This window comes from Nicotiana sylvestris, chromosome 1 (genome assembly GCF_000393655.2).
Source record: "Nicotiana sylvestris chromosome 1, ASM39365v2, whole genome shotgun sequence".
Lineage (NCBI taxonomy): Eukaryota > Viridiplantae > Streptophyta > Magnoliopsida > Solanales > Solanaceae > Nicotiana > Nicotiana sylvestris.
The window spans coordinates 119,795,046-119,817,030 of record NC_091057.1 but is presented as its reverse complement, the minus strand read 5'-3'; the positions used below and the strand labels follow the sequence as shown (position 1 = coordinate 119,817,030).

The 21,985-nt window shown below is 36.5% G+C and overlaps 2 protein-coding genes, 1 long non-coding RNA gene and 1 pseudogene across 4 annotated transcripts; 1 reads left to right on the top strand and 3 right to left on the bottom strand.

Moving 5' to 3' along the window:
- Positions 1 to 756: 756 nt before the first annotated feature.
- Positions 757 to 3,940, bottom strand: LOC104225886 (COBRA-like protein 6). 2 transcript variants are annotated; one of them, XM_009777768.2, is made up of 6 exons: positions 3,706 to 3,940; positions 3,478 to 3,568; positions 2,437 to 2,890; positions 1,963 to 2,119; positions 1,590 to 1,861; positions 757 to 1,071 (listed from the first exon to the last, which is right to left on the bottom strand). In XM_009777768.2, the coding sequence occupies exons 2-6, from the start codon at positions 3,502 to 3,504 to the stop codon at positions 788 to 790; spliced, it is 1,194 nt and encodes a 397-aa protein (XP_009776070.1). In that variant the 5' UTR covers positions 3,505 to 3,568; positions 3,706 to 3,940; the 3' UTR covers positions 757 to 787. The 2 variants fall into 2 exon arrangements, with proteins under 2 accessions (XP_009776070.1, XP_009776069.1); XM_009777767.2 differs by having other exon boundaries at positions 3,478 to 3,557.
- A 2,306-nt stretch (positions 3,941 to 6,246) lies between these two features.
- Positions 6,247 to 6,929, top strand: LOC138880325 (uncharacterized). The gene is made up of 2 exons (XR_011402905.1): positions 6,247 to 6,379; positions 6,594 to 6,929. It is a non-coding gene; the product is annotated as an uncharacterized lncRNA (long non-coding RNA).
- Positions 6,930 to 7,364: 435 nt separating this feature from the next.
- On the bottom strand, positions 7,365 to 13,914 carry LOC104225887 (uncharacterized protein At4g06598). Its single transcript, XM_009777769.2, has 5 exons — positions 13,749 to 13,914; positions 10,069 to 10,800; positions 9,407 to 9,482; positions 9,178 to 9,304; positions 7,365 to 8,077 (listed from the first exon to the last, which is right to left on the bottom strand). The coding sequence occupies exons 2-5, from the start codon at positions 10,779 to 10,781 to the stop codon at positions 7,887 to 7,889; spliced, it is 1,107 nt and encodes a 368-aa protein (XP_009776071.1). The 5' UTR covers positions 10,782 to 10,800; positions 13,749 to 13,914; the 3' UTR covers positions 7,365 to 7,886.
- A 1,891-nt stretch (positions 13,915 to 15,805) lies between these two features.
- LOC104225894 (magnesium transporter MRS2-4-like) lies at positions 15,806 to 19,507 on the bottom strand (annotated as a pseudogene).
- Between the last annotated feature and the right edge of the window lie 2,478 nt (positions 19,508 to 21,985).

The following is a 21,985-nucleotide window of genomic DNA, read 5'->3' as shown; positions in this document are numbered from 1 at the left end:
CAAAAATTAAACATGCACAGAAACGTAAACAATTAGCACAAATTTCCACAAAATCCTATAAAATTATAAAAAAACGAAAAATTTATTTTTCATGTATTTTATGGGAGTAATTTATATAGGGAAAAAATCACATGCTCACACATATTTTTTTTACCTTTTTATGTTATTCTATTATTCTCAATAATATTTTTTGAATAAATAAACTTTTTTATTTAAAAAAACAAAGAAATTTTAAATTTTGACAGTTTTTTTTTGGGTTTTGTTTTATCGGTATTTATATATTCCTTTCAACTCTTTTCACCCCTTTTTGCTCTCTTTCTACACGTTCACATATTTTTCTCTAAATATGTAAAAGAAAAGTTTTATGGTTTGGCTTGATATATATATTTTTCTCTCTACATTTTCATTCACTTTCTTTCTCTATATAGATAAAATAAAAGGCTTTTGTTTGATATAGTTAGTCTGTGTTTTTGTCTCTATAATATCATCTACTTTCTATCTCTATAAAACAAATGATGTTTCTATTTCGGTTTTGGTGTATATTTTATTTATCTATGCCTTCACAATTTTTTCTCTATAAGAAATAAATTGTTTATTTTAATATAATCGAAAAAAAAAATACTCTTTGAGTGTTTATTTCGTTAAAACTACTTATGACTCGCATTGAGAAATGTTAAGTAGCAATTTATGCATAAAGACCTCTTATTAAGAGAATACACTTATTAAGACCTCTTATTAAGAGAGACACTATCACTCTATAAATTATATTAATTACTAGTTAAACTTATTAAAATATGGTTAATATCAAGGAGAGGAAGAAAGCAATGATGGTAAATATTGAAGGAGACATAAATTGACTACTATTTGGAAGCCTTGGATAGTCATCAGGTGAAGGCAAAACACAGTCTTCTCCATTGAATGAAATCTTTCTTGGAAAAGCCCATCCTTCCCTAAATGTGAAAATCCCTGCATCTTTATGCATTAACAACTCACTTTGCACATTCCCAGTTTCACCTGCTTGTAGCAACATGTCATTGTAATACTCAATCCCATAAAACATTCCTGTGTCATCTGCATTAAAAAAGTTTAACCTAAAGTTATCACACGGATATAAAAGATTCATATAGACGACTCCAACGAGTTTGGGGACGGGAGACACCCTTTAGTAAGGGGTGTCATCCGACATCGCTTCATATTAAATAAGGCAAAGTATAAATCAATTTGGTACAAGATGTAAAGCTTTAAAACTACCATAGTCCAAGATAGATGAGGACCTAGGATTTTAACACAGCAGAAGCATCAGTATTCTGCTCAACTAATGCCCCCTAAATGCTTTTAATGTTTAGGGTGCCAAGTTATTTAAGTTAATCATTTTTAAGGTATACACATATACATATACAAGATTTCTGCCAAAGTTTACGGGGTCTGGTGACCTCTCAACATTGTACACAACCACGTTTACAAGCCGAATTATGCAATAGGCCGATACTGCTTGTGTAAAATTTTGTGCACACCATTGGTTGAGGCGTAGTTAATTGATATATCATAATATAAAGGAAATGTTAATCTTAGGCATTGGTAAAACTTACTGGTATCACCATACTGATTAAGTGGCTTGTAGTTGAAACTGAAAACCTGCGTTACGCTTCTCAAATTTGGATGCAAGACAACCAAGTTCCACTGGCTGTAGTTCTTAACATAGTTTAAGTTTCTGATAGTCATTTTCACCCTCCAATACTTTGTGTAACTCTGCTTTACATGCCAATGTATCTGAATTGGGCACATGTGTTGTGAACACTGTACTACTGGCTTTGGCGGTTCGTTATGATCTAGTTGCAAAACTGGTGGTAGCTCACCATACCTATAGTTCCAACCACAACAAAAGAAAGACATAATTAGATGAAGAAAATATAAAAAATTTGTTAAGTATGACTTGTTAATCAGGCATAAAATGAGAATTACTTCACACATTGATCTGCTCCTAGTTGTCCCTGACAACCACAACTGCATTTGGGGCATGGCACAATTGTATTGTTGTAGAAAGCAGACAAGGAAACACAACATGTTGGAGAAGATGATGCTCTAAACTGGGAATAAGAACAAATCACATTCCAAGTTGCTGCAATAATGTTTACAAACTGATTAAAGCTGGAGTCTTGAATAAATCCAAGATTTTACTATTAAGAAATAGGGCAGGCCGGTACATAAAGCATCCTGCATTAACACAGAGTCCGGGGAAGGGCCGCACCCAAGGAGTGTGATGTAAACACCCTACTCTAACGCAAGCATTAGTGGCTGCTTCCACGGCTCGAACCTGTAACCTATAGGTCACACGGAGATAACTTTACCGTTGCTCCAAGGATCCCCTTCTAAAATCCAAGATTTTACTACAAGAAAAATAATCCTATAGGATAACTAGAAGTTACATTTACTTACCAACGGCTTGAGTCTTTCGTCGTCCTTGATCCACATTGAACTTACTTGGAGGGACTTTAAAAGGATCACCACAAGAATATCCAGGAATTCCAAGTGTGAAATTTTCAGGTAGACGAGGCTCGGATCCATTATAGGAAGCACTTCCAATATTCATCTGAAAAGCAGCACCATATTTTTCGGGGTCTTGAGTCAGAGATGTAAGCACTCCTCCTTTGCAGCAATTTGCAACCTGTTTATTATAAGGAGCTCCGGGCAGGAGGTCAACGATCACTGGCTCTTTTTCACAGCAATGGGGCGGTTGTGTTGCTTTGATCGCAGAACAATCCCCTTGCTCAGTAGCTTCAGCACCTGACATATCCCAAATTACTTCATTGCCAGGCCAACTCCAGCTTAACTTCCAACCAGGTTGATCTATGTGTCGGAAAAGTTGGTAGTTAAAGATTGAGACTTTAACCTGGTATGGACCAATAGTTCAAACAAACAGAGAAACGTTTGCTAATTATCTTCACTGTCCCTTGAATGAGATATAATGCATAACAAAATAGATAAAATACAGATTACTTTGAGGCGGACCTATGTTTAGAGTAGAGGGGTCACTAGACCCTGTTAACCTCGGCAAAAATTCTATACACAAACGTGTATATAAGTTAAAAACAGTCATATATTTTAACTTGGAACCCTTAAGATTAAAGGCTGATGGGGGTATTGATTGAGCAATCCGCTCATGCACCTCCGAAACCTTCAAATTCTGGGTCTGCGTTTTGACATATGATTGCTAATTTCATATATTCGGGTCCATGAAAACATGCATTTGGCTAAAAAATTACCAATTCTTTTAAAAATTACCCTTTCCTTGTACTACATATCCCATGTCATAAACAACATCTTTTTTTTATTTTGTTAACCGAGAAATCCCCGAGGGCCAGCTGGCGCACTGTTCCAAACTCAATACCTTCATCATGTCACATACAGCAGTTATCTAGTATACAAGTAATAAGCAATAGTGTTGTGTGTATTTCATTGTATATAGGAAAAACTTACGTCTTGGCTACCTTCATTGTTTAGCATGATATCCCATTTGATAGTGATATTCCCATTCGGGTCCAGTGGATCATAACCATCTGCATTACAACTGAAATCAACCATCACAAATTCCATATGTATAAATTTCTTTTCTTATGAAATACTAACAAAATCACAAATAAGCCACATAAAGACAATAAAAGAACATTAAAAAGGATAGAAATAAATAATATTATCACTACTCACTGATTGGATAAATGAAAAGGATGAGAGGTAACACCAAAATTAGGCCACAACTCATTGATCTTTGATGAAAATATAAAATAAATTCAGTGCTAATTTATTCATAAAACTTAAACTTTAGTTTGAGTTCTGCAAATGTTTAACAGAAAGAATATGAAATGGCAGCCGAAAAGAAGGAACAAGAAAGAAGAAAAAGAGACAATACAGTGGATTTGGTAATAAATAAGGTGACAATGAATTAAGGTTAGACATTTTTGGTTTTCCCAAAAATAGTTAAGAGTATAGACTATGACTTAGTATTAAGAATGCGTATTTCTAGGGAGAAGTTTGAATGGTATGTTACGATTCATCTCCAATTGTCACTCACGCTTTTGGCTCTCCCTTTTTGCCGTTTTAGATTTTTCATTTCTTACTATATTATTGCTAATAATACTTTCCATTTTGCACCATCTAACCAATTTATCGTATTCATACTATGTTACAAATGAGAATTGGTTCCCACGTTTGAGTTTCAACAATCCAACCTCTCTAAAATACTTTAGAGGTCGTTTGGTCCACACTACTTATACAATATTATAATGTAAAAGCACGATAAATAATAATGTAGTGATTGTTTTGCGATGGATAATAATGTAGGGATTGTTTACGATATAACTTAATACGAGTATCATTTAAAACCTCCAAATGTTGCATTAGTTATGCGAACTTTTTTTCTTATATGACCAACAAAACGTTGCCCAGCTATTTCGGAATTACTATTTTTCTTAGTACATTCAGCAAAACTATTATTATAGGCAGGGTTTTAGGATGGAATTATTTCTTCTACCAACCAAACGGCCCTTATCAAATCAATTTTGGCTAATCGATTTCAGACAAGAAATTATTTTTTCTTAATTTATTTTATGATCATCTGAATATGTTTTGTTATTTCTTCCCTTTTTATAGAAACGGAAAAGGGCCTAAAATGCCCCTTTACTATATGAAATAGGACATGCTAGCCCTCCGTTAAAAGTTGGTCTCTATTTTACCCTTGCCGTCAACAAATGGGCTCGTATATGCCCCCCATCACTAACGGGAAACTCATAAAGCCACGTGGAATATATGTGAGGGCAAGTTAGACCTAGTTCGAATTGTACAGGGGCATATATGAGTCAGTTATAATAGTCATTTCTCAAACACTACATAACTCCATATCAGTTTACTTAGACACCTATTTGACAACACCAAACTAATTATCACAGCAAATAAACTAAGTCATAGACACAAACATTCAAATGAACGGCAATGACTTCATTAAATCCTAGTACTCAAAGGGGTCGAATCATAACAAAAGACAACAAAAGACAATGTCGAAATGTTCTAATAGCTCAAAGGGGTCGAATAGGAGGTGTCATTACGGACTTACTGCCAATTATTTCATGGCATGGACACCTTTAAATGCTGGGAGAAGCGAGGTTTTTCAAGTGCCCGAAGCATGAGGTAAATAAAATTTTTGATGGGTTCTTTTAATTATTCCGATTTGCTTGTAATTTGTTTTATTTATTTTTGGTTTTTAGGATGAAAAATATTCCTATTGAGAATGGCAAGATGAAGAGCTTACTCCTAGAGTTTCAAATCTCATATGTAGTTTAAAGAAGGAAAAGGAAGCTCTAATCCGTGAAAGAAATGCTCTCCAAAGAAAAATTTGATCTTGAAAATGTTATGATGCTCGTCGATCATGGAGGAATAGAAGCCTTGGAATTGGAAAGAAATGTTCTAATGAAGAAAGTGACCGATTTAGAGTACTCAGTTGTGCTTGATGCTAAATTTCGGAAGAAGATGTAGATTTTCATGTGTGTGATATTGGGATGTCTTTTTATGTTCTTTGGATCAGTGGGAAATGATATGTAATGTTAATGTTATTGTGGCTTAATTGTTGTGTTTTATTATGTAATGAAGCTTTATGTTTTTGTACAAGGATTTAATGAAATCATTGTTGTTCATTTGTTGTATCTATGACTGAGTTTTTTTGATATGATAATTAGTTTGGTGTTGTCAAATAGGTGTCTAAGTAAACTGATATGGAGTTGTGAAGTGTTTGAGAAATGACTATTATAACTGACTCATATATGCCCCTGTACAATTCGAACTAGGTCTAACTTGCCCTCACATATATTCCACGTGGCTTTATGAGTCTCCCGTTAGTGATGGAGGGCATATACGAGCCCATTTATTGACGGCAAGGGTAGAATAGAGACCAACTTTTAACGGATGGCTAGCCTGTCCTATTTCATATAGTAAAGGAATTTTTACCTCCTATAGCAAATGTTAACACCTTATTTATTTTAAATAAATATCATTTTAAAAAATTATATTCTATAGATACCTTTTAAGTTTTATAGCAAAATATTTAATTTTGGTTACTTAGTAGCCCTAAGCCACTATTTACGTTAATAGTTACACTATTTTTTTTCTGTATCTACTTTGATACATCTCATTCTCTTCCTCATCCCATTAAAATTTCCGATCTAGCGACAAGGACTCTAAGGAACACAGCCTGGAGAAGGGCAATACTTTGCCGATTTTGTCCAACGACAGAGGAGGCATATTATACCACAAAATACCAATTTTTAACCCTTATGTCCTTGTTCCTCATCGTCATCCTCGGACCTCGAAGAAGCCGCCAAGCTAGAGCTAGGTAATGTCATTGAGTTTCTTTGTTTTTCTTATTCTTTATTTTCCTCTTTCCTACGGCTGATTTTTGGGCAGTTGAGGTTAGGGGACTTAATTTATGCTTATGATTAGCTATTTATTGCAGTTGGAGAGGGTAATTTACTTTATTATTTGCCTTCAACTTTAGTTCTTAGGCATCGCCAAAAAGGCCCTAAAACTATTTTCTGCGACTTTGCAAGGCTGCACAAACAATTCTCAAGCGGCGGAGACAGAGACACCTCTATACGACTTTACCGAGTTCATGTGGACTGTAGGCCTTATTAATTTGGAATTTTCTCTCATCGCTGCTTATGGAATCATGGTCGGAATACGATGGGTCGTCGGAAAATTGTCGACTAAAATAGGTGAAGTTTTTGGTTGAGCAATTTGAAGATTTTGTTACCTTTTTTTTAAGAGCATTTCAATGTATCTCGCTGTATTTCATTGTATTCACTATCTTTTTTTCATTGTAATTCAATGTATCTCGTTGTACTCCATGTATTTCATTGTATTCAGTGTCTTTTTTTCTCATTGTATTTCAATGTATCCCTTTGTATTCTATCTATTTCATTGTATTTTGCGGTTGAGAATCTTTTTTATAACTGAAAAATACAAAATTTGTGTGTTATAATTGAGTTTGTTGAGTTATATTAGGAGTATATTATGTTAATTGATTCACTTTCCGTTTTAAAAACACTGTAATCCCCTATTTCATGCCGTGAATACAGTCGAATACAATAATCTGTCCAGCTGTAATCCCATGTTTCACTTCATGAATACAGTCGAATACACTCGAATACAACAACTGATTAGCTGTACTTCCCTGATTCACGCCTATTTTTGCTACTGTATTCATGAATTCAATAGCTTAAATACATCAAATACATCTTATAACCACAGAAAAAGTATCTATATTCTGTAATATAGCAAATGGTATCTATAGATGGTTAATTACTACTAAAAGATAATGCTTTATGAAAATTTCTCTACATAAAATGGAACAGATGGAGTAATACATAGATGCTTTTATTGCCTTAAGGAGAAACAAGGAATGAACTGAAAGGAGTCCACAATCAATGCTTAAATTACATAGTCATGAAAATGTATCCATGAAGATAAATATGGTGGAACCAGAAGCTGGATAATGTTACAACAAAAAGATGAAGGGGAAGTGATTAATTTAATTACTTGGAACATACATGCTGGAATCAACCACCTCAGGTGAGTCAATTGTCACAAATGCTATTCTTTAGCATTGACCACCAGGTGCGCGTAAAAGCTTAACAAATGTTGATGTAAAGACACATGTTGTCACAAGAATTAGAACCAATTCTAGATAGTAGAAGAGCAAACCCGTTGAAGGGGAGCACGAGAGAGGCAAGACCTCGTCTTGATAACGCACACAATGGAATTTGTTAACTTTTGTCACTCCATGGCAAAATCAGACGAGGGAAAGTCAGTAAGCTCTGATTGAAGTTGTAGCTAATTTCCGGTCAAATGTGAAGTTGTCCTGAAACAGGATCACGGTCGGCCTCTTTTTGTCTCAAAGAGAGGTTTGCAAATTGCTGATCGAGATCCCTACTGGTATTGCGGCGATGGCTGGAAGATAGTTGTTGTGGCTGCTGTTGTTGCTGATACAATCCTCGCAGCCTTCCTCTTTCTCTTTCCAGAACTTCATGCTCCACTGCATGAGAAATTTATGAGTGGTAGTTTTCGATGAAACTAATGAAATAAAGTACCGGCTGACAGATCAGTTCCCATGTCCAAAACAGTTATTTCAACAATGGTAGTTTCCTTGATTCAAAGTCTTTGAATCAAGGAAAAAGAACTGCAATTAGGGGAAATTAAAGATCAATTATTCAGCATCAAATTTTTTATATGAGAAAGATCAATTATTTAGCATCTTATAGTTGCAAACTCGAACGTTCCTTCTCTTTCTTTTATTTGGACAAGTAAAGTAACTTTCAATGTTATCAAAAAAGTACAGAAGAGATATATGACAACAAAGGAGCTAAGCAACGATATTGTACTCCACAAAATCATCCAATCCCTATGTTTGTCTGTATGCTATGATTGCACCAAAGGTAAATAGGAATAACATTCATCCTTTGTATTTCTTTACAAAGGTAAATTTAAAGGGTTGAAAAAGAAAACAGGGACCAGTTCACGTTAAGGTCATTCAGATGCAGTAGAAAAGACTAGCACTGTTTTATTTCTCAAGAAACTTTGACCTGGTCAGATTTTCCATCTTATAGCAGATAATAAGCGATCGAGTCCCAGCAAGCATAGTTATGCTTTTCAAAGTGACATATTTTGCTAATTATAGTAGTACAAGATTTCAAGGAAGACTATTCTAGTTTCCCACACAGAGGGTGTGGGAAAAGAAAAGCAATTAAACAAAATTATTAATTCAACGAGTCATGGATTTTCAGCAAGGTCATTGTCTTCCCACCAAAAATGATGTATTGTGGGATGAACACTAATGGTCACCAAATTTCCTGGAGATAGCTATTTTGCTAATCAAACTGAACATTGCTCGGAAACCTTTTAGTTCCAGGAATGCGCCCACTTTCCCAACTTGCGTGAACCAATATCTCACAGTTATACTTTTATTCACAGTGGAAAGCATCAATCATATGATACTTAATTCAGATAAACCTAACTCCCAGCTATGTAGGGTTTGCACTAACAATACCTGCTCTACAATCAAGTTTATCAAAATAGTTAAGATTACAACACAGGAAACAAGTAGAAGAGTTCAGTATAACAGATAAAGAAACTTACAATACTTTATAAGCTGTTCCTGAGCTAAATTTTCTAGGCGCTGCTTTAGGGCTTTATTCTCCATGCTGAGGATAAGATTCTGCTGGTTAAGAAATTCAAGCTCTGCAGACACTTCAGAACTTTCAGCCTGAAATCATAGCAACAAGTCAGATTTACAATTTTTATCAAAAAGCAACATCCATTTCACATCCAGGTGTATACATATTTCAAAGGTTCAGCTGATACATGCCTGCAAAACTTGTACGTTTCTTTCCAGTTCAGCTATGTACTGAAGCTTTCTGACCCTTGATCGTTGAGCAAATTGCCTGAGTTTCATGATATTTTTTAAGGTTAATAAACTTCAAACTGTTTATCTTCTTTTTTTGGGTGAGGGGGGGGGGGGGGCACTTCTACTTAAAATGTTTAAGTAACATCCTGAGAATGCCCAACAGAATGAGAAGGAAATTACTGACTTTTTTCTCAAAATACACAATTATAGGACAATTTAGATTTTAATAGAGATTTACAGCTAAATAAAAATACTCCATGTCAACTTAGACAAAGCCACTTGATTCATGTTAAGATGACGAAAAGCGAAGTCCGAGTAAGCACACGTTTGTGGTAATAAGTCGCAACTTTGGAGTTACTTAGGAATGCAAAAATATGGAATAAAAATCTTGAAGATGAGAAAATAACTAGAAACTGGAAAGGATTGAAGTAAATTTGGTACCAAAAGAGAAACAGCTCAAGTTGAGATGGCATGAATACGAACTATTTACCATGTCATCCATCCAAATGGCATACTCTGTATGGATGTGTTTTTCTAAAGCATATCCCCTTTCCCTTTCCAAAACTTCTTTTTTTTGTGTGTGTGTGGGAGGGGGGGGGGGTTGCAAAGTGCCTTAAACTTACTGCTTCGCACGTTTCGTGTCAGTTTCTGATGAAGAACTCTTGCTTTGAAAGGAATCTTTTTTCTCAGCAGACCCTTTGCCAGATTCAGCTAAATCCTGCTTGTCGCTTCCTGCAGATTTAGGCCTGTCTCCGTCTTGTGGGAGGCAAGGTGATCCAGAGCTCTGAATACGGAGATCTTCCCTAGGAGAGGAAAGGTTACGGAGATGCAATACCGTATTTGAAGATGCATCCTTTGTCTTATTCTTCCGTTGGACTGAGGAGTTTTGATCAACATAAGAAACAGCATCCCGAGCATCTTTGTAATAGTCAAAGTCTTGTGACCCCCAGGAAGGGATACGAGTCATATTTCCGAACTTGTTATCAACTTGAGCTATGTAATCTAAGCCTGCAACGTTAGCAGCATCAAAATATGCAAAGGAGTCACTAGATGAGCGTCGATGGCTGCCTCTGCGTACAGGAGTTTCTGGCTCATTAAGAAGATCGTCCAACCAAGAGGGTTGCTCCTCTATAAGACAGCTTTCAGAGGAAGTACGCTGATGGTGTGAATTTCCATCTCTGGGTTTCAGGATGCCTTTTTGGTTGACAGCAGAACTGGGAACATAATCGAGATAAGACGGGGCCATGCTAGGAAATGGACTTTTAGGAGGCAGTAAAGAGCACTTTCCGTTGTACATCATGCTTCTCATATTAGATGGCCCCTTAGTGTTCGCCATAGCAAAGCACACAAGATCCCTGTAAGATAAAGAACATATATATGAAAGTGGGATAAGTATACCTTCAAAAGTATAACAGCTCTTGATAAAGCAAATCCAGTAAAAATAAAAAATAGAAAGAACACTTTGTGAACAGCACGGGTCCCTGTAAAGATCACATCATTTAGCAAGCGGAGTATCACGACCAAATCACAAATTTCTTTTCCAATAATTACGAGTCAGATTCCAAACCTAAACTAAAGGAGATGAGGCAACAATAGGCACTGCAAACACTCTGCACCATTAACTATATGATCAAATAGCAGTCCCGTCAATGGGATATAATCAAATTCAATGAAACCATGATCTTTCTGGAAAATCTAGCCTTCCTAAAACACCAAGTATTTTCCCTATAAGAAAAAGAACATACATATGAAAGTGGGATAAGTAAACCTTCAAAAGTTAACAGCTCTTGATAAAGGCAAATCCAGTAAAAATGAAAAACAAAAATACACTTTGTGAACAACACGGGTCCTGTAAAAACAATCCCATTATTTAGGAAGCGAAGTATCACGACCAAATCCTGAATTTCTTTTCCAATAAATACGAGTCAGATTCCAAACCTAAAACTAAAGGAGATGAGGCAACAATAGGCACTGCAAACATTCTGTTCCAATTAACTATATGAACAAATAGCAGTCCCGTCAATGGGATATAATCAAATTCTAAGAAACCGTGATCTTTCTGGAAAATATAGCCTTCAGATCAGGGAATTCCCTGTTCATTCCAGATTGCATCAATATGGATGATCCATTGGGGATCTCAAATCATTCATTTATGAGCTTCAAGCCTTGCAAGCTTTTGAGATCTTGTATTAATATCTGTTCATTTTCAAGGTAGAGTTTCTGGCCCTTATAGCATGGGAACCATGAAGCACAAATACCTTATTCCGAGCAACCAAGAAAGAATAAAAAGGGGAACAAGGAAGAAAAGGTGAAGAAGGAACACATTTATCACCAAGGGTTGGGTGAAGAGGAAGAAATGCCTCCCATTTGGAACTGCAAAAGCAATCAAAAATATAGAGACAGGCTTCAGCCTCCGGGGAGGAGGCTCATTCTTGCATTTCCTCTTTCTTTTTCCTTTCTGTTTGTGATAAGGAATGAGGAGGTAATGTGTGGGACATGGATTGTGTCAGAATCCAGTAACTGTTTGAAACCATTATGTTTTCTACAGCTCTGTACTAAAAGTAATTTAATGGTTCCAAATTTAGAGTATCCTATCTACAAAGTGATTTATGCTGGAAATGAGACTAGACCTTGAACCGCCCCCACGGACAAGCCCAAGACTACGACCACAAATGAATGGGCGAAAGCACCCACAGAAAAATTAACAACGGAAAGAAGAATTAATCACAAGTTCATAACCTTATTCAAAAGGACAAGAATTGTTTCCTAATGCTGTAACATGCAGGTAGACTTTTCCTCAATTGTACTGTCACGTGGAAGAAAGAAGCACTATATTAGCTTATCTAGATCCTTCTACCAGCTGGTATCACTTGGGACATGAAAAGCAGAAGAAGCTAAATAGCTTTAACTTGGACTTTATTTTCATCATATTAGTATTGGCAATGGTCAAAACATTCTCTTTGCACGTCACGACTCAAACATGAATTTTCACATGAAGATTAGGCTAAATGTATGTTTCTCGGGCTGGAAGCAGTTAGCAAAGCAAATTTATCTCACAAGGAAGGGAGCTAAGAAGGTAGGAAATTGCCATTATCTCTATTGGAAGGAGAAAGACTCCATAAATCACATATTTGGCTTGGAATTCTTGTGTATGTTCTGCTCCTCTTAAGATCACTGGATAATATACCAATTGGGTCAAGACTATGTAAGAGATTGTTTGATTCTAAACTTGAAAAGTTACAAAAGAATCTGGAGCGCCGATGCTCACTATTTGAAATAGTCCATCTGGAAAGGAAGCAACAATTGATGTACTCATGAAACGGCCTAGGTGGGGCACAAAGATAAGCTCGTTTCCCCTGGAGAGCAAGTATTTCGGATGCTAGAAAGGACAACCAAGCAACAGAATATGTTACCATCTTGTAAACTCATGTCACTCATTTGTTTGATAACTAAGTAATCCATGGAAGCTTTGCGAGAAGACACCCCCCCCCCTTTGTACACTTAATGAGAAAATTCTTTCCGTGTCAATGAAGGTTCATTCCCAATAATGACCAAACAAACTCCAAGCATCCAAGTTCAAGAAATTAATCAAAACCTGCCGCACTTGAAGCGGTCTGCAAAGCGTGAATGAAAACCATAGCACAACAACACAACGAATTGATTTTATCAACATTATCTATTTGCCATGGGAAATGGGAAAGCGTTCCATCTTTACGTAAATTTAACAATCAAAAGGTCAAAGTGTAGCCACAATCTCTCTGCAGGCTCTTCAAGATAAATCTCTATTTACAAATAGTGTATAACATGAGCACCCATCCTTATATCCCAATAAGTTCATCAACCTTCTACCAAATTAACAATCATAACTTGCTTCCATGTATATGATCGATTACAATCTGACAATCATAGTTTTGTGTGAAATTAGCTTGTTCTTCTTTTTTATGTATGCTACTTGGACAAGAAATTTTTTCCCCATTCATCAGTTAAATTATTGCCATATACAAAACCAGTAAAACAATCAGAAAAATTGAAGGAAAAAAACTGCTTTTCCCCCATATCTCAAACTTCAAAGCATAAACTTGCTAGTTTTTAATCAAATTCTCCTCCCTTAAACAAAGAAGTGCCAATTAATCACACGAAAAATAAAAAATCAACCTTTTCTCCAAAATTTTCTTCCTCAACTTTTGCTCACATTTTCATAAAAACCAAACAAACCACTTCAAACCGATCAAATAACCAAAAAAAAAAAAATACTTAACGAACATATGGACATATTTTTATTTTTCCAATGAAAAATGCTGACCTTTAATTGATAATGAAGAAATTTGCAATGTGATTTCAGGTACAATGGAGAATTAATCAATTCAGGAGCTCAGATTTCTTCTCTCTTAAGGCTAAGGTATCTTCTTTTTCCTCTTTCTTTCTTCTTCTTATTCACAATCTACTTCTTTCTCGTTGACGTATCCGTTGAAAAGGTATACTGCCAAAATGACCTGTTTTATTGCTTTCTTTATTTCTACTGTCTCAGCCCCACAAGTTTCGCTATTTATGAAACCGCCCCTAATCTATTTATCACATTCATTTATCTCAGTATATTTTAGTTTAATCTACTTTGCGGCTACATTGAACATATTATTAGGATATTTATTATATGATCAAAAACTACATCAAAAAGTGTTAGCAAGTTGCAATCATGTCAAAATAAAAATGAATTTAGCGCCAACAGTAAAGTGACTATTTTTATTTTTTTGCAAAAATTAAGTAGTATTTCGTTTTATTCATATTGACCAAAAAATTATATTTCCTCGGTAAAAGATTATTACGTATATAATATTTTACTTTTTTTAACTTTCTATTTATGGCGTTGATAATTGTTTTAAATTTAGTAATAACAAACGCGCTTCTTTTATAATTATTTATTTTTTATGGATATTATCATGAATAGAAGATTAATGCCACTAGTTTCCCAACTCAGGCTTTTTTTAGCAATCTGTACTACAATATATTATTAGTATTAAAAATTGTCACAATTATTTGTTATGAGAATAGCTCATTATTTAGTATTCCACCCAACTAGCGGTGTGTGATAGAATTCATACAACTCATTGTGACAGTCCCAACTCCCACATTATAGTTTTCAATAACAAGCCTTTATTTAATATCTTACTGAGAAAGGTGTATATTTCATTTTCTTTTTCAATTGGGCAATGAATAACTTCCCCAAATATGCATCATGTGTGTAAGATATAAATATTAAAGAATAAAGTGCAATCTTTATAAAATATAGGTTGGAAAGAGTGTGACGGGTGAACGCTCGTACTATATATACTCTGGTTTTGGCATCCTTGAGCCCCTTCCGGTACAGACTTCATTTCAAATTAATAGCCTGTTTGGCCAAACTTCTTCAAGTCCAAAAACTGTTTGCTTTTTTTGAAAGTTGAAGTGTTTGAGAAAAGCATTTTTTTTTTTTAAAAAAAAAGGAAAAAACTTCTATTTTAAAAGCTTGGTCAAACAAACTATAAGTTCCCACCGTGCTATAGCAAACCAACAACAACAACATAGCTTGTGTAATCCAACAAGTGGGATCTAAAAAGGGTAGTGTGTACGCAAACATTATCCTAACTTGTGCAGGTAGAGAGGTTGTTTCCGAAAGACAGAACCCTCCGTTCAAAGAAACATAATCACAGCAGTGCTATAGCAAATCAGTTGTACAGAACAACACCTTAGTCAACATCAGCACTTTGCCATAATAATCACATACTAATTCTATGAAGCATCTAAAAGCTTTCTGCATATCTAGCCAATAGTAAGAATATCAACTATGTAGTAAAAATCACAAAGACCACAACATCAGAACTGAGGCTTTATTTGAGTAAAGGAAAGGATAAGCATATTGATCTAATTGGTGAAGAAGAGAGAAAGCTTGCTGGGATAAATAAAAAAAGTAAGATTTGATTCCATCATAAGAAAGAGAGCCTGAGGAGAAAGAGATAGGAAGAAGATTGGATAAGTCAGATAGTTTAGAGTTAGTCTTAGAGTTAGGGAGCGTGTGGAATAAACAAGTTCAATACGCCGGATAAGAAGCGTAGTATCATTGATTGCAAAAATTTCTAAAATAAATTGGGTACCTTCTTACAAAAAAAATACCGGGGGAGGGGGGTCATTTAACCCCCTTACCCCTAACCTTATGCAGCACTAACTCCTCTCGGTCTACGGTCCCCTACCTAGTATTCTATTTGCAAAATGCAAGTATAACAAGAGCACATTGAGTGAAGGTATTATGTATGGCTCACACAGAGCAAAAATAAGTTTCGGGCTTATATTAATACAACTTTTAAACCTTGACAATAGAGGAATTCATTAACTTAGCAACTTCTTCCATCTTGCATATCCCAAGATAAGAAGGAACAGTATTATACAACCTATTGTGATGCCTGTTACAAAAGGCTAAAATACCCCCTCAGTGTGGTATAAGGTACACGGTATATTCATGCCCAACCACCCAGCTCTCAGCGTCTCCATAGATATAGCAAATGATGCAATGGTCAATGTCAACTGCAGCTGAATAAGTTCATTACGTTGATTGTCGAGTTGGATATTGATGTAATCTTCTGTGTCATCAATGTACTCACGGACCTGCAAATTATACAATACAGGGGATTGAAGGATGCAGAACAAAACAAGGAAGACCACAGACATGATTCAAATGCAGACCAAAATAACAGAAAAGTAAGAAGAGAGTTTACAAATTGTACTTATACTACTTAAGAAAAGAGTTAATAAATTGTGTATCAACTTATTCATCATTACTAATTGGTAGATGATATTAGGTCTTTTAGAGAATGCTAGGTTCATGATAACCCAGTCTCTCGCATGGTTTTCATTCCAAATAAAGGAAGGAGAGGGGGAGGATTGATTGAGAGAGAGAGAGAGAGAGGAAGGAGGGAAAAGCAAAGGCAGTAGATTAAACTGAGAGCCGTATATCTGCAGTTGGAATTAGCAAGGTATTGCAATATCAAATTAAGAAAGAGATGCAGCTATTATTTTAATTCTTCAATTTCTTTCCCAAGTCTGGAAAGCTTTCTTTACCTTACCGCTTTACGGAATATGCTGCAAAGATCGACTATTGAGGAAGACATGGCTTACAGCCAAGAAGTAAGGAGACTACAAGCTTTTTCCCTCCTTTTCATCTATGTTGCGCGGACTCTCCAAAATGTAGCCGCACCCGTGTCAGATCCTTCAATAATGCACTACTTTTGGAGGATCCGACACGTATCCGGCCACATTTTTGGAGAATCCTAGCAACATAGCTTTTCATTATCAAATATCAAGAGGAATTAAGGGTACACGACATCATTTTCAATATAAGGATACTTAAATCAAGATTCATATCATAAAAAAATTCTAGTTGATGGGGCAAAATTGAGGTTCCTTAAAGGTATGAATGCCTTATTAAATTCTTCTCTTATATGTGTAACTTGTATTAAAGTTAGAATCATAACTGTCAACAGGAAAGAGGAGCAACAAGTCTACGTCATTACCAACATAAAAAGACGCAAAAAAATGCAAGGGATGCGAGCATATTTTTTTGGGTTTTTTGGGGGGGGTGGGGGTGGGGGGAGAGAACAAAATACTTACAGATAATATCTTGTTACGAGTGCCTTCCAGCTGCATAAAGTAGGCATCGAGCAACATCTCCAGATCCTCCACATCATTGTCATTAAAATGGTTGCTCACCAAACTTCCACTTCAGCTTCTGGCAGAATTAAGCCTACGAAGATACGGTGCAAAAGGAGTAAAGCTATTTGAAATAATAGTTCCCAAATGAGCCTCAGTTTGCTAATTATGAATCTATTTCCTTGTCAAGTACAACTGAGCCATGTCTTCATTGTCATCTAAAAGGTGTTCAATTTCATCTCTAACCTATCATCAAAAAATCTTTACCATTGTAAGCATAACAGGGAATAATCAGAGCACAGACAATTGCCATGGAAGAGAACACTACAATTGAGTTAATCAATGTAACCCAAATGAAAATTAAACCCTCCAATTTACGAATCAAAAGTAAGAGAACTAAAGTAGCATAAGGCTCCTTATATGTCTCCTCCCCCAAAAATTGTTTTGTACAGGCTATCATACCATTTCAAAAGCCAGCACATTCCCGAGTATACATGCAAAATTTGGTCCAACATAAGGCAAACAAATTGCACTACAAATGAACTCAATACTTAAGAGGAGGCATCAGGAAGATTAACTTAAAGTGAGCAACAAGGGCTATTAAAATTGAATATGGTTTGTGTTTAAGGTGTACAAACTGATACCAATAGTTGTTCACCCAATAAGTCATAACACAATGAATATGAAGTACTTTACTAGTAAGTCTGCATTCGAGATGATGACAACATGTAACAAGTTCTCTTCCTGGTCAAACAAATTTCCAACAGCCAACCATGAACACATCAGCACTGAAATCTATTCATTATCTGACTTGCGCATAAGAGTGTTACACAAAGTGGGAAACTATATCCATAATGTCAAGAAATGAACAGAAAATACTAGAAGATAAGACCTTTATCTTTTTCAATAGCAACAGGGGAAAAAACAAATAAGAATACCTTCTGCACTCTGGTAAGTAAACGAGTAAGATTGCTTTTTAAACTTCTCACTTACTCAAGATTCTTCGTACTAATATTCATAGCCAGTTCATCCAAAACTGGGTAAGCATCTCTCTCCAGCTCTGCCACGCTAGAGTCTAAGAATGTACAAACAACCTCCAATGCAATCTCCAGCACCTGAAACTCAAATGGTATCTCAGCCTGCAGACCTTCGACTGCTTCTGGAACAGATAACCAGTGTCCAGCAGTTGGAAATTGTCCTTCATTATCTTGTTCAGCACTAGTACCATCAACCTTTGAAAGAATCTTATAAGGAAGTTGTTGCCTCAGTTCATCCACAAATGGAAGAACCTCTTGACGTAGAGGATCAAGCAACAATACCTCTTCAGCGGTAATTATGGCTCTTATAAACTCCAAATTGACAACCATGGCCTTCTCCCTTGCTGCAAGTTAAAAGAAAGGAGCTTTTCAATTCCTCGAACCCTAATATCACATTTCTTTCTTTTAAGCATTCTACTAGGTACAAGCAAATGCTAGGAGATACAGATGTATAATGTATTATAGCAAAAGCTTCCAACAGCTAAGCTAAACATAATGGTTAAGCTTCCTACGGTTAGATAGCTATTAGTTATTGTTGGAAACACATGGACAGATTTATAAGCAGTTAAAAGGGGTAAAAGAAATTAATATTACCAAGAATGCTAGAGGAGTGAGAGAATATTGGGCTAAGAATCCTCAAGTCCCTAGCAGGAATTCCAGCACGTTTGATGATAACACTCTTATCCCACTCTATCAACTCCGATTGACCCTGCTTATCGAATCTCATCCAAAGCCTCGCCCCACCCGCCTTCTTCTTCACCAATTTACTATTCCCTGCCGCTACCACAATTGAATTGCTGACAACCGCCCATTTACCACCGGCGGAGGCGGCAACGGCGACACCATCGCTTTCTTCCGCCCGCAAATCGAAAATTCGCCCTTCCCCATAGCTCTTTTTGTATCTCTCTCACTCTCACCCCTTTCCCTTTAGATTCTTCTGAGGCTGCTTAAACCAAATATAAAAATAGGAATAATATTAGAATAATTATTGAGTCGGCAATTAGGGCATGTTCATTTGATTCTTTGTTCTTAACGAAGGAAGGGCAATGATTCTTCTTTTTCTGTTGTTTCTCCTCCTCCTCCTTCTTCTTCTTCTTCTTCTTCTTCTTCTTCTTCTTCTTCTTCTTCTTCTTCTTCTTCTTCTTCTTCTGCTTCAAGATCTTCGTTTTTTGGGGAAAAAGGGGGAGAGTGAGAATTTCAGGCGTGGAGCTTCTGTTGATGGGGTTTACGGAATTGCTGAATTTCGTAATTTGCGTCAATTTTATTTATTCTTTCATGCTATATGGGCCCCACTAGTTTTGTTATTTTATGATTTCTTCATTATTTTATTTACAGTTTGGTCACACATTTAAGGAAAGGCATTAACCTTCCTCTATTGTTTATTTACGTTACTACTACAAAATTTTCCTATTTTAGTTTTTTTTTTAAATTGTGATGAGTGATGACAAGATATTTAGTGTTGTATTGGAGCAATTAAATAGGGAGTAACAATTTATTAGATTGCATGATAGCCATTGAGTTCATTGAATTATGAATTATTGTGGATGCTAAAAATATAACATACATTAGCAATTTAATTGAATGCAACTTAATGTAACACAATAAAAGAGTTAAAATAATCAAAATAATACAAAAAGTAAAGAACGACAAATTTCTCTATTTTAGATCCATCTTCAATCTCTCCTCAGGTTTGAGCAGAGAATATTGTGTGAAGTTAATATTTCTAGATCCCAATACACCCAATGCTAGATAGCTGCCAAAAAGCATAAGCCTACTATTAGCCCCTTGGCTTGATTGATCGAACATGGCATGGCATGACTAGGGATTTACATAATGGACCTCGGTATGGCGCTATGATGATTGTGGCATCATGTTGACAAATCTGTCTGACATGGGCAGGTGTCGATGGGCATGGACTATGGCACGGCGGCATGTGGCTAAGGTGCCAAGGCATGACAAAACCATGGCATTGGCGTGGCCATGGCAAGGCAAAGACAACCGGCAGCAGAAGCATAACAAAGGTTGGAAAAACTAAGGCAAGCTAAAGCAATGCATGGCAAGGCAAATGGGCACGGGCAAGGCAGTGTCATGGGCGAGCTGGACAAGTGGCAGTGACAGACATGCGCGTAAAGGCATGATTCACGAGGGATTGGCGCGAAAACAGGACTGAGTTGGCCTTTAGTGCCAAAATTCGAAGGTTGCACCCATGTGCCACGCACGTACAGGGCAGTTGACCAGTTGGAGCAGTTTCATGTGCTATGTGGGGCTGCGGGTAGTTGTTGTTTGAAATTCAAATTTTAAAATCTCTTGTAGTTGAGATGTCAACTGCTAGGTTTTAGATAAGCCTAGAGACAAAAACGTTGCATATATATTATTAGGCTACGCAGATTGTCAAGGCAGAATGCTGGCTACCTTTCACTCATTTTTGTAAGGCTGTGTTTATGTGTTTTTTTGTAGCACGAGTTAATTTAAAGTTAGAAAAAAATTCTGTAAGTTGTGCGCCTTGTCTGATTTCTTGATGTTGTTATAATCTAAGCGTTAAGCCAAAAATTTGAGGGAAAAGAAGAGGGCTGAGTCATTGTTATGTGACTGTTGTGCAGTGTCAAACAAAAAATATTGATCCTGTAACAACTGGTATCAGAGCACGTCAGCAAGATCTTGTAATTATCATGGCTGGAAATGCAGAACTTTGTCAAAAGCTTCAGAAGTGTAGGCGCTGGTGGGAATAACTAATGACGCGGTAGATCTGATGGATATTCTAACGCAGATCCATGGCGTCAACACAGAGCTTTAACACGTCCGTGAAAGTGTTGATACCCAATTTGTGAAATTGCAGGCTTCCAGAAAACTACTACAGAGCAGTTGGAAAAATTACAGAAGGAGAACGAGGATCTTAAAATGGAGATTCAGATCCTCCGATGGGCTGTTGCAAATGTGCCCCAAGGAGGTTAAGAACACACCAAAATTAAGATTCCAGAACCAAAGGCATTTGATGGCGTGAGAGGCTCCAAGGAACTAAAAAACTTCTTATGGGACTTAGAGCATTACTTCTCTACTGCTCATGTCCCGGATAAGGACGAACTGACTATGCAAGTGCATTATTTTAGAGGAGATGTAGTGTTGTGGTGGCGTACGAAAAATGCAGATGATGAAAGTGCTGGCAGGCCCAAGGTTGATACTTGGGAGAAACTTCGTGACGCGCTGAGGGATAAGCTCTTGCCTAGCAACTCGTCTTGGGTTGCTAGGAATCGCTTGAAGTGGTTGAGACAGACCCGTTCCATTTGGTACTTTGTGAAAGATTTTTCATCTTTGTTGCTAGACATCCAAACATGGCGTATGAGGATAAATTGCACAATTTCATTTCTAGAATACAAGGATGGGCACAAAATAAAATTCGTAGGTAAAAAGTTAAAGATCTGCCTTGTGCATTTATGGAAGTGGACATATTGGTGGATTTTCGCTCAACGGGTCTAACTTTTGATCCTACCTCTTCTTCTAAGTCAAAGAAAAAGAAGAAGAGTAAGGATTTGAAGAAGGACAATCGGAAGCAACATGATAGAAATAACAAAGGCAAGAGCAAGATGGATGCTTCTTCGTCAAAAACAAACAGGCCAACGAGTGGTGAAAAGGTTTGTTGGACATGTCAAAAACTTGGACATCATGCATGAAACTGCCCAAATCAAGGAAAGATTAATACTCTTCTTGCTGAAGAGGAGAAACAAGGAAAGAGACAGGAAGTTGTTGCCTATGTGAATCCGTTGCGGCTGTTGAAAACTTTGGCTCGTGTGACTGTGGCGGATGATGAAGAAAATGATGTCAAGGAAGA

Bases quoted from the DNA above. Each gene is read 5' to 3' on its own strand.
- LOC104225886 (XM_009777767.2), bottom strand. From the start codon at position 3,760: ATGAGTTGTGGCCTAATTTTGGTGTTACCTCTCATCCTTTTCATTTAT. The intron at 1,862-1,962 runs GTAATTCTCATT...TTGGAACTATAG, and splicing joins GGAGCAGATCAATGTGTGAA to GTATGGTGAGCTACCACCAG. The intron at 1,072-1,589 runs GTAAGTTTTACC...TTTTTAATGCAG, and splicing joins TAATCAGTATGGTGATACCA to ATGACACAGGAATGTTTTAT.
- LOC104225887 (XM_009777769.2), bottom strand. From the start codon at position 10,781: ATGGCGAACACTAAGGGGCCATCTAATATGAGAAGCATGATGTACAAC. The intron at 9,483-10,068 runs GTAAGTTTAAGG...CATGAAACTCAG, and splicing joins GACACGAAACGTGCGAAGCA to GCAATTTGCTCAACGATCAA. The intron at 9,305-9,406 runs GCATGTATCAGC...CTATGATTTCAG, and splicing joins GAAACGTACAAGTTTTGCAG to GCTGAAAGTTCTGAAGTGTC.